An 18,068-nucleotide genomic window follows, 5' to 3' on the forward strand; every position below is an offset into this window, starting at 1 on the left:
GCTGTCAAATTATCGATACCTATCGATAATATCGATTAAAGCCCCGGAATTATCGATTGTTATCGATGTCCGTTTTGGGCGATATTTCCCATCACTATCCTAAACCATGTAATTTTTTAACCTCTATTTTGCATAAAACACGGAAACCGAAAAGTAACAATTTTCATGTCGGTTTCACTCAACCAGAGTTGCCAGATGTTTTTGGAAAATAACAGCAATTGGGTTGTTTAGCTATAACAGTTTTTTATATCATCTGAAAGATCTGCGTTTTCTGAGTAGAACGTGATCTAAAAATTTTTTCTATCGTTGTCCTTCGCTTTTTAAATCAAGATTTAAACTGTTCGAAAGCTGCTCGAAATCACTACAATGACAGTTCGCCCATTTTAGTTCTTCATTTAAAAATCGAAGGATAGTGATATACAGTTTTAAAAAATCACGTTTTGCTCAGAAAATTACACTCTTTCAGATGATATATAAAAATCGGAAATCCGTGAATAGCTAAACAACCCAATTGCTCGAAAAACCGACTTGTTTGAAATTTGAAGAAATCTATCCATGATTTAGAAAAAAACGCTCAGGTAAAAGTCTGTAAAAGTTTGCACACATTTTGAGAAACTCTGCGTAAATTTAAAAGTAGACTCTGGCAAAAATCTGCAGAATCTATGCAAAACTGAAAATACCAGCGAATCAATAGAAATCTGCACAAGGACTCGGCGGCGTTTTGCAGAACATTCTGCACATCTGGTATCACTGCACTCAACGGAATCCTTCCGTCACGAAGGAAAATTTAATAGAGATTTTTTTCAATACAACCCAGAGTTTATATGTATGAAAAATCGAGCAAAGAGAAAATCTATCGTTTCGGCAACACAGTTTTTGCGCCGTTTGTTGCCAAGAACTATACAGTACTGTTTTTCACCATGCATAAGCGAATATCATTTTTTGATATTCTTCACAAGGTACACAGTTTTGAAAGATTACACCGGTGATACTTTGTTAAATTTTACTGAACCAGTGTACAGGTTGTAGCCGGCCCTGGTCGATCCCTAATCAGCGTGCAGCTTAAGCGCCACTCCGTTAGGAGACTGCACGCCACGCTATGTTTGCCCGGTGAGACTCCCCTAAGGGTCAGTCAAAGTTGCCATAAAGAAAAGGAATCAGGATCGGACCAGATAGGCTTATACATTTAATGCTCCAAAAGCGGGTAGAAAACCCTTTTATCAGCCAGCAGAAATCTTCAACACCTACGTAAACGCGAAGAAAGCTTGCGGTAAGGAATCACCCATACCTTGATGTTATCATCACAGGCAAAGTCGCTATTTGCCGCTAGACGGCGCAAACATCTCGAACAATGAGCTTTGCTCGGCATTCAAATTCCGCCACGCGGAAGACACAACGAACCGAACTTCACGAATACGAATGACGTGAACATATTAGAACGTACTAAATCCTTCCAGTAAACACATTACATCATTTGTTTAACTAATCAAACCATTTATTGGAGACAAAAAGGACAGGTTTGTATTTTACATTACTAGCATGCTTTAATGTGTGTTGTATTGGTATATGTATTCTTAACTCTAGGCCTATCTTCTATTGTTCGTGTGCTTTTTCTCCCTACTGTGCTCGTGGACCCATGTGCTTTATATTTCAATCAGCTGCTTTATAATGAATCTGCAGTGACGTCACCGGCTTAAGCAAATGCTTGCACCCGGGTGTTTAATTCGGTAAGGTGGTGTTCATAAAAGTGGTTCTATCATATTGCGTGCACGTCAAATCTGCTCACCTTATATTTTGGGACACGGCGGTAGCATGCTGGTCGCGGCCGACTTAAGTCGGGAAAATTAATACAGCATCTATAGGGCGTCCTTTACGGAGGCCTCTTTGATAGAAAGAACGATACGACTCACCGAGACTGCTGCGACGGTCGCTGTTGTTGCTGCTATTGGTTGCTTCGCTGGATACTGCTACGGCTGGCTGCTGATGATGATGTTAGTTGCTTCGCTGGCTACGGCTGGCTGCTGGTGATGACGATCACATGTGGCAACGGGCGTGCGATCGGTCGGCAAACGCCGACGGGGGATGAACTGCGGCGGGGATAAACTCGCTTCCTTAGTGCCGCTTACAGGGAGATATCTCGACCTGAAACGGACACTAGCTCACCAGAGGGCTCCGGTCTACAGGATGTTACACGATGATGCGGGTTTTTGGGAACACCGCGTGTCTTCCGACGATGTAGCGCTGTCGGGAATTTCGTCCGATGGGGAAAAAACCAGTGCGCGGTGCGCCTTTCGCTGCCCCTTTCCTCTCGTTCGTCTTGGCTGTCGAATAAATTGTGAGTAGCCGGCTGGCTATTGTACAAAGGGTCATTAGCACGTGAGCGGGTCATTGACATTATGAAATGAGCACATTTACCTATCTGAATTTTCTCGCACACTTTATTGAATTGGCGAAACTATTTGCACACGTTATTCGACTCTATCTAATTTTAAAATAAAGAAATTTAATACAACTCTACTATGTTCACATTATATGACTTACTATTAGAAACTTAAAGGAAAAACGCGGACAACAGACACACGCGCGACACTTCCGAAATGCTTGGCGGACTAGGACGAAATGAACGAGCAATGTAAGTCCTCAGATAAGGGAAGGTGATTCCGTACGACTTACAGGAAATACGTAATGTCCCGCCAACTTCTTCGGGTTACTTCGGAAATCTACGATGCTTTTGGCTGTTTCATTTTGGAATCTTAATTGGCTCTATCTGTCCCTTTCCAACCTTTCTTCGAGGTTTCTTTAGAGACTATCGCGCTAAGTGAGTCTGAACGGGATTGTGAGCGGCTGACACTTAGAGAGAAATTATGCGATGGGATTGCGACAAGTGTACCGAAATAGCTAGCCTACATCTTGGCGCCAGCAGTTATGTTGATTTCGAAGTTACTAATAAATGCTACGGCTACATAACACCACACTTGTTTTACGAAAATTTGGTTGTTGGATAACAACCAAATTTTCGTAAGGGACCTTTTTATTCCCATATGAAAACAATTTCTTCACAAAAATAAAACTACATAGGGTAAACAATATACAATAATACTAAAGCTAATCCTTGGTTCACTAACAAAATCGAAAATACTGAACATTTCCAAACATTTCTGTCGACCATGTTGGTATTTAAGTTATTGCTGTTGAGACTTCAAACTAAATTAAAAAAAAGTCGAACATACCGACCATACAATTCTCCATAATCCCAATGTGTTTCTTACGACTCACAAAGACATAAAACACTACAATAATCCATACCTAAATACGGCTCATTGGACTTCAGGATTACTCCAATCCTAACGTTGGAAAGTATCCCTACTCCCGAATTCGCCAACTGGTTTGCCTATCATGAGACTCCAAGGCTTTTCCCTGGAAAATTCTCTTTCTGACAACCCGTACATACATCATGAAACTACAACGATTCTCACGCCGATATTTCGGCTAAAGCGAATCCTGCATAATTTTCCCTCAAACCCTGCATCGAGTTGATCTGGTATAAACATACATCAAATAATCTTGATTAACAAATATATCTCCAAATCCCTCGACGCAATTATTTATTATATTTCCACACCGAACCACATCGGCAACATGAAATACAATTGAAAATTAAAATGTGAAAACCCCTATTAAAGCTCCTCTCGTCTCACGCATACAACTAACTACCAACACGAATCAAGAGAAACGTCAAAATAATGCTAGATTGAATACTGTAATGTGTGGTGTGCTAACAGGCACTGCAGCGGATCGGAATTTAATGAGGTAAATATTCATTAATTTGGGTCTACATTTCTCAAAATTACTGGCCACAATATACCAGGTAAGTTACTGAATATATTCTGATTATTATTTTCTATTTTCAGACTGAATTTATGTCGACTGCAAAACGTAAACAATGTTTACGTTGCTGATACGACCGGATGGATAAACTGGACGAGCAGTAGCTGCATCTGCATTATCTCACGGCTAGTGGATGGATCTGCCAACTATCCCTCATTCGTTTGGAATTTGACGGAGGAAAGTTGACTTCTGGTGAAACAGGTTGGTGTGAACAATTTCTGATTGTGTTTTTTTTTCCTTTACTTTCAGGAACAATCGGATTGACGGCTAAACCCAAGGATACAGATTTTACCCCGACATCAAAATTGGCCGCTGGAACGAAAATTGCCATATTTTTATTTCTAAGTTAAACCCAAAAACCAAACCTCTAAATAACGAAACTAAATAATTTAACATGAATATAAATAAATAGCAAAATAAATTAAATAAATAAATTTAATTTTATATATATATTTTTACAATTTACATTGGGGTGATCCTGCACAGGCAACATCCCCCTTCCTCCTTTCCCCAAAGTCTCGTCAGTTAGTTTAGAGGTCAGAGGTACGAACTCTTGTACTACAATGCATCAAACAAGGAGATTGCATATGCCATTTCACCTTGAAATGCCAGGTAGACTTGCTATACCTTTCTTGTTCAAGAAAATCAATATTGATTATATCCAACACATTCGTAAAGTTCTTCTTGGGCCTGAACGAGTCAATGTCCCAAGGATGCCCCCAGTAGATACATGTTATTGTGGGGGCGCACTGTCTAAAAGACAGTGCTTACTTCACGAATGGTGGTATAATGTTTCTAGCAACCAGAGCGAAAGCATCATGGTGCATTGTCCCAAACAGGTAAACTGAGAGGTTCATAGCTGAAAAAATTCTGTGCTAACTTCACAAACAGCGAAATTATATTTCTTGCAACCAGAGCGACAACATCATGGTGCATTGTCCCAAACAGGTGAACTGAGAGGTTCATAGCTGAGAAAAAAAATTCGTTTAATTTTCCGGTGTCTGCAAAGCGAGTTTCTTCAAATACCTGCAGTGAAAAATTCCAATTCTTTTACCCTTTAGATCCTCAAGATCATAACAGTGGCTTCCGACCACTCTTTTAACCACTGCTGGGACGTATTTTGGTGCAAGCTTTGCACTGAAACCCTTGCCTTTATCCGATTGTTCTGTATTTTTCTTTAGGACCTTTTCTCCTACGGAGTAAGTTGGACAATTTGCATTCGACCGAAGATTATAGTGGGACGAATGTTTTTTATACGCAGCTTTTAAATTTTCACGGACATCTTCAAGAAGCTTTTCTCTCTCAACCGCATTAGGATGATTACTACCGACCGGTGTGGAATCTCTTAGGTGCCGGTATTCTCTACCGTCAGACACCATGTTTCGTCCGAACACTACAAAGTACGGAGAATATTTAGTAGCTTCGTGAACTGAGTTGCGGATGGCATTAGCAATTTGTTGTAAATTATTTGCCCATTCTTTATGGTCCTTATGAATGGATGCTCGTATTGCTGTCGTTATTACGCGGTTGACTCGCTCGGTGTCATTCACCTGCGGATGATAGTTCGGGGTGCGCCAGTGTGTTACGTTGTACTTTGCCAACAGACCTTGAAAAATTCCCGACGTGAATTGAGTTCCATTATCTGAAAGGATCACTTCTGGGACACCAAAAAGCAGGAAAATTGTGTTTTCCACAAACTGAACCAGTGTTTCAGCGGTTGCTTGCCGGAATGGCTGCACTAGCACAAATTTGCTGAACAAGTCCGTCACAACCAGAAGGCATGTGCTACGCCCTTTCCCTGAGGCAGGAAGCGGGCCAACGTAGTCCATCGCTAAGAATTGCCACGGGTACTGGGCAATCTTTTTCTGTTCGGCCATCGGTGGGGTCGTGTTTTGGTTGGTGGCCTTGCTAGTCTGACACTGTAGACAAGTCTGGCACTTCTTTCTCACCTCCCCGTTCATTCGCGGCCAGTAATACCGTTCCTTCACGGCGGCTAAAGTTTTTTCGTAGCCAAGGTGTGCCTGCTCATGGATCCTACTGATGATTTCAAGGCGTTCAGTTTTCGGTGGGTATCTTTTCCACTGAAATCTCTTATCTTCAACCTTATCGCCTCCCTTCACGTATTTCAGTATTTGTCCATCCACGATGCGAAAATCCGGATAATTTTCTTTGTCCTTCAAAATCTTCTCCATTAACTCTTGATGCTCCAAGTCCACGTTCACGGTGAAAATCGTTTCTACTGACCTAGACAAACAATCAGCGAGTATGTTGTTTTTACCTTTTCTATACTCTAACTCAATGTCATACGACTGTATCTTGAGTGCCCATCTCAATAGTTTTGAGTTACCCGATTCTACGCCGATCGTAAACAGCCATAGCAGACTACGAGCGTCAGTTATAACTCTGAACCGAGAGCCTTCGACAAAATGTCGAAAGTGTTCGATGGCCAAAAAAACCCCCAAGCACTCTTTCTCCACGCTTGCATATTTTCTCTGCGTGCTGCTTAGCTTTTTGCTGAGGTACGCGATGATTCTCGTCTGTCCTTCAATTTGCTGTGTCAGTGCGGCACCTACTGCATTATCCGAAGCATCAGATTCAATGGTGAATGGGTGACTGAAATCTGGATTCCCCAGAATCGGAGCGGATATCAGCGCGGCCTTAAGCTCTCCAAACGAAGTTTCCGCTGCTTCCGTCCACACAAACTTTTTAGCTTTCGCCTTTTTTAACAGGTCTGATATTGGTGCGACAATGCGGCTGTAATCACGAATAAACCGCTGATAGAACCCCGCTAGGCCAAGTAACCGCCGTACATCCTTCACACATTTTGGTCGAACGTAATCTAGGATTGGCGAGATCCGTGAGTTGTCGATCGATACACCATTTTCAGTCAACAGGTACCCCAGGTACATCACTTGTTTCCTACAGAACCGACTCTTGTCTAATGAAATAGTCAAGTTGGCCTTTGACAATCTTTCTGCAACCAATTTAAGCAGGCGCACGTGCTCGCCAAGCGTTTTCGTCGCAATGACTATGTCATCCAGGTAAACGAAAACATTCGGTTCGAGATCGAACCCGATCACGCGGTCCATCAATCGGCACATCGTAAACGGTGCGTTTGTCAATCCGAATGGGCAAACCTTGAACCGGAACAAACCTTTTGGTGTTCTAAACGCAGTGTAGTCTCGCGACTCCTCTTTGAGAGGAATCTGAAAGTAGGCGTCTTTCAAGTCCACTACCGAATAATATTTTGCCTTTCCCAACCGATGAAAGATTTCCCCCATATTCCGCATTGGGTAGGAGTCTTTTTTCGTCCAGGCGTTTATCTTGCGAGAATCTAAGCAAACTCGTAGCTTACCGTTCGCTTTCCGAACTGGGACTAGAGCGCTAGCCCACTCGCTCGAACACTCCTCGATAGCGTCCATTTTTTTGTATCGTTCAATCTCCGCTTCCATTTCCGCTTGAATGGCCGGTGAGCACCGGTACCATGGTTGTCTTCTTGGTCTCGCTTCCTCACTCAGTACTATCTCGTGTTGTATCAGCGATGTTCTGCCTAAGTGGTTTTCTGTCGTACAAGGAAAACATTTTATTGCTTCGACCAAATCATTCCGCTCTTTCCGCGTTAACTCGTGCTCCGTTTCAATAGTCTCTGGGGTTGTTTTAGACGGCTCAGGTAGCTCTAATGCTGGTATGTCTAACGTTGTGTCTGGTTCGACGTTTTTCAGCGCTGGCAGTGTTTCGATCGGTAATAACATGAACTCAATGATTTCTGTCGGCCTCTCCTTGGCCTCCCATCCTATCGTCGTGACAGGTTCAAACCCACCTGTGTTTCGCATCATTGGCTCAATTCCGAAATACTTCCAAAAATTATATCCCAGAATCAGTTCACGACAAATTTGCGGTACTACTAGCGTTGGTATCACTCTTGTAATTCCGCGAAATTCCATCGGTAGCTGTACATAGCCCAAGCTCTCGTGTATCGTTTTGTCAGCCGTTACAATTTTCAGTGGACTATGCTGCAATTTAAGTCCATGTTTCTCCGCAATATCCGTAATGCTCGTTACGCATACGCTCGCTCCCGAATCCAGTAGAGCGTCGTGCTCTATATCAAATATTTTTACCCTGACGTGTGGACAACTTGCCGTGTGGATTTTTACCTCACACACCTGCTTAAACGGGTCCTCATACGGACTAGAATTGGGAACTTTTCCCGCCGACGGAATGCTCCTGTTCCCTAGATTGCATTCCCGTGGTAGTTTCCCGACAGATTTTCAGTTGTACGTCGGTTTCCTCTCTGATGGTTCTCACATGTCCATGTTGTTTTGTTCGGAGTACCGCAAAGGTAACAAAACATCCGTTTCTCCTCTCTGCAATTTCGCCAAATGTGTCCACGCTTCTGACAATTCCAACACATTGGACCTTGTCGATCCTCGTTCGGAGGTGTCTCCGTAATCGGTTGTTGACTTCGTGGTTTGGGTTGCCCTGGTGGCATACTTTGCCGGTTTCTGTTGAACCGTTTGTCTAACGCGTTCAGCTCTTCTGTCTCGGAATATGAATCGTCAGATTCCTTTTCGGCTTCGATATTGTGGACATTAGTGTGACGGATTGGTCCTTCCCTTGATTGTCGCAGTGATGGGTCGTTTGCATCTATTCGGTATGTGTAGTACTCCAGTTTCCGAAGGTCTCTCACTGTTCTACACGCCAGCTTCGAGCGGTAGTGGGGACGCATGTTATCCCATATCACCTCAAAAATCCTCTGACTATCCAACGGAGTTGTTAGCGATTTATTTAACCGCTCAATTTCCATTTTAAACGATAGGAAGGTTTCGTTGCGATTCTGCTTCCGTTCGTAAATTCTTTGACGGTTTCCCTGGTCCTTATTTGGATTGCCGTACATGTAACGGATCCGCTGCTCGAAGTCTTGCCAGTCAATGAATTCGTCTGCGTAACACAAATACTAGTCATAGGCTTCTCCACGCAGTATCGTGTGTACCCTTTGTAACAGCGTGTCCTCACGAATCCGATCCATTCTTGCCAAGTGTTGAATTTTTTGGAGAAAATCTTCCAACGATCTATGGCGCGAGTCTCCATTGAACGTTAGATGCCACTTTTCCATTCTTCTATCCGCATTCTGGATTTCTCGATCCTCGATCTCTCGTTGTCTATGTTGCCCTGTTCTACTGTAATCGGAATCGTTATCCGTTCTTCTGGCTCTGTGGTTTTGCTCATTTCTCCTATTATTTCGGTTACCACTCAGCCGCTCGTTATGTATTCCGCACTCATCTGACTCATCCCGATCTTCCCGATCGTTCCCAAGGGTTGTTCTCTGTCCTTGTCTGTCCCTTTGATAGCCATTTTGGCGATCTTGGTTATCACTTCGTCGGTCCATGCTGCGTCGGTTTGACGGTCGGTTCTCCTCGCGCTCAAACTGTCTTTCTGTACCTTTTCTCTGATGTGACTGCCTTTCTCCGGTTCTTCTGGAATGGTGCCCCAATCTATTTTCCCCTTCGACCCAGGAACTATCATTGTCTGAATCTTCAGATTCCGTAGAGGTACAACTTCGCTGACGACCCCGACGTCTATCATTGTTATTTTCTGTCGCTCGCGCTGAAGACCTTGCTTCAACTAGCTGTTGTTCTAACATTTTTAGCCTATGCCTCAAAAGTTGCAGTTCAAAATTCGTAGTCTTTTCCTTTTGGTTCTGCGGCGAATTCTTGGGAATTGTCCCGGTCGGTCTTTCCTGTTGGCCTTGAGATTCTGCTTGGTCTTGAGCAGATGCTCCGTTTTGCGCTTTTTCTTCGTCATTTTTCTGCTCCTCTACTTTCTTGTGGTTGTCGTCAACTTTCCCTGAGCGGTCCTCATCTTTTCTAACACTATATTTGTTCAACACTTCCCGTATTTCACTCCCAAGTTCCCTACGCATTTTTTCAGAGTCGCGATCGTCCGCCAAACTCCGCGCTACCCTCAGTGCATAGTGCTTGAGGCGCGAGATACACCGGTCCGTATCTTTACCCCTCTCTAACTTTCCTCTCAAATCATTGACAATGCTAGACACCCGATCGTATTCTTGATCAATGGTGAACCGTGATTGATACTCCCGATTTTCCCTCAAGTCGTCCGAAAATAGTTTACGCAATAACCGGTTTTTCGCATCCGCATCCGCGTTTACTTCATCAGCTCTACCACGAATAATCAACTCGTATTCCACTTCCTCATTGGTTAAGTGGTCTGCACGCGGAAATTTAGATGCCATTTTAAATTTATATATTTAACTAAATGATAATAATAAATGTAAATGATAATAAATAAAACTAATTCCTAGGTAGGATTATTTTCCGATTTGCAGCGTTTCACACGTCAGCAACAGTACTCTACAATAACTTCAGTATTCGAATTTGCCGTCTGTATCAACGGAATTAACTTGAACCTTTCTCTTTACCACCTTTATCCAAAAATAAATATACACATCAATACGAAAATACGAAATAAATAACGACAATAACAACTAACAACCTTACTTTTATTTTATTCTACCTATATTATTGAAAAAATACCCAGTAGTTATCTGAAATTAGTTTTAAATTTCCAAATGTAGCATTGGCTTCAACTATATACCTTGAATTGCTGAAATGTAATATTCCAAATTACAAACGTGCATTAGCTTCAATATAACATTATATAAGTTCATCAGAACCTCAATATAACTTCAACATAATCTGCCTTATACCGCATTGAAATTTTACGTTGGGCGCCAATATGTAGCCGGCCCTGGTCGATCCCTAATCAGCGTGCAGCTTAAGCGCCACTCCGTTAGGAGACTGCACGCCACGCTATGTTTGCCCGGTGAGACTCCCCTAAGGGTCAGTCAAAGTTGCCATAAAGAAAAGGAATCAGGATCGGACCAGATAGGCTTATACATTTAATGCTCCAAAAGCGGGTAGAAAACCCTTTTATCAGCCAGCAGAAATCTTCAACACCTACGTAAACGCGAAGAAAGCTTGCGGTAAGGAATCACCCATACCTTGATGTTATCATCACAGGCAAAGTCGCTATTTGCCGCTAGACGGCGCAAACATCTCGAACAATGAGCTTTGCTCGGCATTCAAATTCCGCCACGCGGAAGACACAACGAACCGAACTACACGAATACGAATGACGTGAACATATTAGAACGTACTAAATCCTTCCAGTAAACATATTACATCATTTGTTTAACTAATCAAACCATTTATTGGAGACAAAAAGGACAGGTTTGTATTTTATATTACTAGCATGCTTTAATGTGTGTTGTATTGGTATATGTATTCTTAACTCTAGGCCTATCTTCTATTGTTCGTGTGCTTTTTGTTTATTTGTTTATTGTTTCTCGTCTTCGAATAAAAATCGTACAGACTAATCATAGCTTATTCTAATTTCTAATTCTATTTTTAAAAGCCGTTTTCGTCATACCCAGTTCATGGAGGTCACTGACATCGTTATATGCTTTCAGACATGCATTATATGCACTATCACGTCCGTAACTAGTTCTTCGGAAAGGTAAATTAATCGTGGGATAACTTCGGAGGGCTCGCGGGGGTACATTAAAATTGATGTGTCTTAACAGTTCTGGACAGTCAATAACATTTTCTATTATGTCGAAAATAAACGTTCTCTGCAGCTTGATTCGACGGGCTGCGAGAGTTTCTAAATTAAGAAGCATGCAACGCGCGGTGTAGTCAGGTAAATTCACCGGATCATTCCACGGTAGTTGGCGTAAAGCATACCGAATGAACTGCTTTTGTATCCGCTCTAATTTCACGGCGTGCGCTAGTTGGTATGGTGCCCAGACTTGAACTGCATACTCAAGGATGCTCCGAACCAATGCACAGAAGAGGGTTTTTAGAGTGTATACATCAGTGAAATGGCGCGACTGCCTTCGAATGAGTCCGAGCACTGCAAACGCTTTGGCTGCAATGATTGAGACATGAACATGAAATCGGAGTTTAGAGTCTATTGTGACTCCTAGATCGCGAACAGAAGTGACCCGCTCCAGGACGTTACCATCGATGTAATATGTATGGTTTACAGAGTCAGAGCGTCTTGTGAATGAGACAATTTTGCACTTCGCTGCGTTCATTTTCATGCCATTTTGTGAACACCATAGCGAAAGTTCGTTGATGTCGTCTTGCAAAGCCAGACAGTCCAGAGGTGCCGATACTACTCTATAGAATTTGAGGTCATCAGCAAACATCTGCTTCTGGGACTTCAGTCTAGTGCATATGTCGTTTACAAACAAGACAAATATAAGCGGACCCAGTACGCTTCCCTGTGGGACACCAGACGTGAGGACGAACTCTTTGGAACACACGGAGTTCACGCAGACTGAGGCTCTACGGGTAGTGAGGTATGAGTGTAGCCATTCGGTGATGTGCTCTGGAAACCCCATACGTTTAAGTTTTTCGATGGCATAATCGTGTGGTACAATATCAAAAGCCTTAGAGAAATCGACATAGACAGCATCGACTTGTTTTCTGTTCTCAATTTCAGGAAATAGTGCGTTTGTATAACACATCAGGTTGGAGGTTGTGGACCTTTGTTGCACAAACCCGTGTTGGTATTCTGATATAAGCGGTCGTGCTACTCTATATAGCACGACATGAACTAGCGACTCGAATATCTTCGCAAGTGAGCATAGTATTGATATGCCACGATAATTGTTGACGTGGTGAATATTGCCAGTTTTGAGAATCGGTACAATGCGTGCGGTTTTCCAGACCGTTGGGAAGACCTTCGAAGAGAGCGATAAGTTGAAGAGGCATGAAACAGGATGAGCCAGTGATGCTGCGCAATTTTTGAGAAGTAGAGGGGGAAGCCCGTCCGCCCCAGCGCCTTTTGTGGTGTCGACATTTTCCAGTGCTTTTCGAACCTCTCCAATCGAAAACCTTATTTCTGGTAGACTTATGTCATACGAATTTACACTCTGGAAGCATTCGGGACGTATCGCAGGGGACGATGTACTATAGACACTTTGGAAGAAGTCGGAAAATAATTCAACAGCTTCATCAGCCGTATTTGAGGCTTTACTCGCATGTTGTAAACTGGACGGTATTCTAGGGCCAGCCTTAAGTGACTTTACATATTTCCAGAAAGAGGCTGGATTTTGCCTTAGGTTTTGTTGTACATTTTGCAAATACGCCCTGTGAGTATCAGCAAGAAGATTCTTATACGTAGCTTCCATATTCCGAAGCACCCTACGGTTTTCTTGGGTTTTCGATTTGAAGAAGCTTTTTCTCATTTTACGAAGCATGTTCCTTGAGTGGCGAAGTTCGGGAGTCCACCAAGACCTGCGAGTTGATGCGTGGGGCGCACGACGTACAAGCGGAACATGTGTGTTGATTACCTCAAACAGTTTATCATAGAAAGTAGACATAACCAAATCGACGGATTCGTTAACCAGATGCTGTTGCCAGTCGATAGAGGCAAGAGCATTATTCAGCACATCAAAATCGCACCGCCTGAAATTTAGCTCCACTTCGGCTGGTCGATTCGCAGCATTTAACACATCGCAACGAGCATCGAGCAATACAACGAATGGTCTATGATGACAATCAACTGGTAGCAGCGGGTGTGGGGGCTCGTCTACTTCGACTTCATCGGCATGTTACTGAAGAGCAAGTCCAGCCAGCGCCCATTCACATTTGTGAGATTGTTCAATTGAACTAAACCACAGGCGAGTAGTGTTTCAGTAAGTACTATCTCTTGTTCAGACGATGCATTACTGGGCAAATAACCGTTCAGATCCGCGTCACATTGCCATCTTAGGTGTGGGAGGTTGTAGTCCCCTAGCACCATTATAACGTCAGTATTGTCGACCTGATCAGACATTGCCCCGATTGCTGCAGAGTGAGCAGCGTACACATCAGCACTGGAATTTGGCCGTAAGTATATACAGCAGATGTAAAGTGAGCGACTTGGAAGGTGGACCCTAACAGCAACCTGCTCAAGATGGCTACTGTTCGGCAGTGAGATCAAAGTGCTTGTGATGTTATTTTTGATTGCAATAAGCACACCACCACCCCGCGATAGTTCACTGGTACGCTCACTGCGGTCACATCTAAATAAGGAGTAGTCGGATGACAACTCCGAATCAATGATGTCAGGTCGTAGCCAGGTTTCAGTGAGGACTAGGACATCGTAGTCACAACTGGAAAGCAACAGTCTCAGCTCGTTTGTTTTGGTACGTAGGCCCCGCACGTTCTGGTAGTACACAGTCAGATAATTTTTTACGGTGGTACTCTGTGATCTGGAAGCGTAGTGCGGATCAGTAGTGCATGCGGAAGAAACGGAAGTGTACTTGCCGTGACTAACATTTTGGAAGCCCCGTTCCCCGCTACCACACGCAGGACCGGGACGACTGTTGAGCGCTGGCGGCAGTGGCACGACTGCGGTGGGGGGTTCGGAGGATTCCACAATGCTAGAGTCGTTGCGTCCCGGAGTTGTCAGCGAGTCGACCGTAGAACGCCGTGTGTTGGAGACTGGTGGCCGAGGGTCAAGTTCTAGCGGGCTGGAAGCGCAGTGCTGATGAAAATGATTACCGTAAAAAGATTTGTACTTGCCATTGATGAGTTCTTGGAAGCCCCATTCCCCACTTCCACACGCAGGACCGGGACGACTGTTGAGCGCTGTTCTCCCTACTGTGCTTGTATACCCATGTGCTTTATATTTCAATCAGCTGCTTTATAATGAACCTGCAGTGACGTCACCGGTTTAAGCAAATGCTTGCACCCGGGTGTTTAATTCGGTAAGGTGGCGTTCATAAAAGTGGTTCTATTATATTGCGTGCACGTCAAATCTGCTCACCTTATATTTTGGGACACGGCGGTAGCATGCCGGTCGCGGCCGACTTAAGTCAGGAAAATTAATACAGCATCTATAGGGCGTCCTTTACGGAGGCCTCTTTGATAGAAAGAACGATACGACTCACCGAGACTGCTGCGACGGTCGCTGTTGTTGCTGCTATTGGTTGCTTCGCTGGATACTGCTACGGCTGGCTGCTGATGATGATGTTAGTTGCTTTGCTGGCTACGGCTGGCTGCTGGTGATGACGATCACATGTGGCAACGGGCGTGCGATCGGTCGGCAAACGCCGACGGGGGATGAACTGCGGCGGGGATAAACTCGCTTCCTTAGTGCCGCTTACAGGGAGATATCTCGACCTGAAACGGACACTAGCTCACCAGAGGGCTCCGGTCTACAGGATGTTACACGATGATGCGGGTTTTTGGGAACACCGCGTGTCTTCCGACGATGTAGCGCTGTCGGGAATTTCGTCCGACGGGGAAAAAACCAGTGCGCGGTGCGCCTTTCGCTGCCCCTTTCCTCTCGTTCGTCTTGGCTGTCGAATAAATTGTGAGTAGCCGGCTGGCTATTGTACAAAGGGTCATTAGCACGTGAGCGGGTCATTGACATTATGAAATGAGCACATTTACCTATCTGAATTTTCTCGCACACTTTATTGAATTGGCGAAACTATTTGCACACGTTATTCGACTCTATCTAATTTTAAAATAAAGAAATTTAATACAACTCTACTATGTTCACATTATATGACTTACTATTAGAAACTTAAAGGAAAAACGCGGACAACAGACACACGCGCGACACTTCCGAAATGCTTGGCGGACTAGGACGAAATGAACGAGCAATGTAAGTCCTCAGATAAGGGAAGGTGATTCCGTACGACTTACAGGAAATACGAAATGTCCCGCCAACTTCTTCGGGTTACTTCGGAAATCTACGATGCTTTTGGCTGTTTCATTTTGGAATCTTAATTGGCTCTATCTGTCCCTTTCCAACCTTTCTTCGAGGTTTCTTTAGAGACTATCGCGCTAAGTGAGTCTGAACGGGATTGTGAGCGGCTGACACTTAGAGAGAAATTATGCGATGGGATTGCGACAAGTGTACCGAAATAGCTAGCCTACATCTTGGCGCCAGCAGTTATGTTGATTTCGAAGTTACTAATAAATGCTACGGCTACAAGGTTTGTATTAAAATGTGTAGTTAAAACTTCGGAAAAACAAATATTCTTTATCACGCTTAATTACAACACTTTTCATCCACTACTAAAATTATCACTTTGTTTATTTACATTGCTCGATTGGCACCCTCCTTTGACACTGATTTGGTTCCTTTGGTTTCAACTTTGCGCGACTCTATATTATAAACATAGAATCTGATTCTGATGATCTTCAGTTTGTAACATTTCTTTTTATTTGTGCACGCCACATTGGTCATACCGGATTATATCCAATAATGAAACTGAGCTGTATCAAAAAAATGAGTAATGTCGTACGCAAATTTTGAGTAATAAGGACTCATTTTCAAAGACGCCTAGTGTTACTCAGTTTTGAGTATTTGTGGAGTTACTTAGTTTCAGAGTTGTTCCATTTTTCATGAAAATGCGTCAAATGTTACTCATTTTAGAGTTATTATTACGAGCGTGTATACGATAAACCATAGAGCTTTCTGACAGCTCAGTCACGCACATTAAACTCGGATTGTTTGCCTCACAAATAACTCTTGCTTAACTCTACCGGGGTTAAGCAAATTAAAAAATATAGTCTTTTTTGAGTTGCTAATCATTTTGTAGGATACTATCCGTAAACAAATCACACAATCCGCGTAGGAATTAATTACGTTCCAAGTCAGTGAAAGAAAATGAAAATTCCACAATCGATGCAGGCATTTTGACAGCACACTGTTGGCCTCATTTTCAATCCGACTTCCATGGTGTAAAGTGCACCAATACATGCACGATTGGAGAGGTCTATAGAGTTCTCCAAGCATCTCACGAACATTAGCACCATTGCAATCTAAGATAGTGTGCGTAGAATTCATTTCTGTTTATTTATTTTTTGTACGAGATTCTTACAGCTAACAAAAAAATCTTACAGCTAACAAAGAAAACTATCTCACTAACACTAATGCATCACACCAATACAGGATCAAATGGAGAACTCTATAGAGTTCTCCAGGCGCGTTTGTATTAGTGCGATGTATTCGATTTTTCTTTGTTAGCTGTAAGAATTTTTTGTCACCTGTGAGAACTGTCATCTTAAAGAGAAAATAAACTACCGAGTTTGATTCACACTCTCACAAATTTCAATATACAGTGTGAAGCGGGCCGTGTCGTAGTGTTCGTGTATACATCGCACTAAAACAAACGCGCCTGGAGAACTCTGACATGTGATTTTCACGTAGATTTTTTTTTTATTCTCGCTTATTTTCCGTCGGTCTATTTCCGCCACTATTGTGGCCAATTACCGACGCCCAGGGAGGCGACTCCACACCCAGGTCCCTAACTCACGACCCGTTTATTAACGGACCGGCGCCAACGGCTTTACTTCCTCATGCGATGGAAGGCGTGATCCCAGAGATTTTTCGCCTCAGAAAATCTCTCGGTGTCGGCTAGGATTGAATCTAGACCAGTAGTGTTGGTTGTGAGTGGATCACGCCACCTCACAACCACCGACACCTATGTCGGCGGTGGGATTCGAACCCAGGCGTCGAGCGTGGTTGGCGGAGACGTTACCAACCACACTAGGCCCCCGCTCATTTTCACGTAGATGTTATGTTTGTCACATGATCAAGCAAAATAACAGAAAATGAACAGATGTAGGCAGAGATACCAGATGTTTTTGAAAAATGTCTGCAACTGCTCGAAAAACCGGAAAAATGTGTTCGAAATCTGAAAAAAATCTATCCGTGATCCGAAAAATTTTTTTAAAAACATCTGGCCAGGGAAACCAGATGTGCAGATTTGTCTGTAAAACGCAGAAAAAAAAAGCCAGTGTGAAGATTTTATTGATTTGCAGATATTTGCAGATTTTCCATAGTTTCTACAGATTTTTGTCAGAATCTCATAATATTAACGCGGATTTTCTCAAAATGTGTGCAGATTTTTGCAGACTTTTGCCTGCGCGAGCAAAATTTTTTCGGATATCGGATAGATTTTTTTCAGATTTCGAGCAGATTTTTCCGGTTTTTCGTTGCAGCCCAAGTAACAAAACTGGTTTTATCAAAGTTTTGAAGCGCTGTTTTGGCTGTATTGAGCGCTATAAAATTTTGATAAAACCAATAATGTTACTAGGGAGTTGTAGACATTTTCTAAAAACATCTGGCATCTCTGGTTTTTTCTGCAAAAT

General features: G+C 43.1%; 1 protein-coding gene and 1 long non-coding RNA gene across 2 annotated transcripts; one reads left to right on the forward strand and one right to left on the reverse strand.

Annotated features, from left to right (window-relative positions):
* Positions 1-651: 651 nt before the first annotated feature.
* On the forward strand, positions 652-4,327 carry LOC129723884 (uncharacterized). Its single transcript, XR_008727838.1, has 3 exons — positions 652-1,517; positions 1,585-3,810; positions 3,912-4,327. It is a non-coding gene; the product is annotated as an uncharacterized LOC129723884 (long non-coding RNA).
* A 4,515-nt stretch (positions 4,328-8,842) lies between these two features.
* On the reverse strand, positions 8,843-10,138 carry LOC129720180 (trichohyalin-like). Its single transcript, XM_055671618.1, has one exon. It carries the CDS (start codon positions 10,136-10,138, stop codon positions 8,843-8,845), a length of 1,296 nt encoding a protein of 431 aa, XP_055527593.1.
* Positions 10,139-18,068: the final 7,930 nt, after the last annotated feature.

Source organism: Wyeomyia smithii, chromosome 2 (genome assembly GCF_029784165.1).
Source record: "Wyeomyia smithii strain HCP4-BCI-WySm-NY-G18 chromosome 2, ASM2978416v1, whole genome shotgun sequence".
In the NCBI taxonomy this organism is placed as follows: domain Eukaryota; kingdom Metazoa; phylum Arthropoda; class Insecta; order Diptera; family Culicidae; genus Wyeomyia; species Wyeomyia smithii.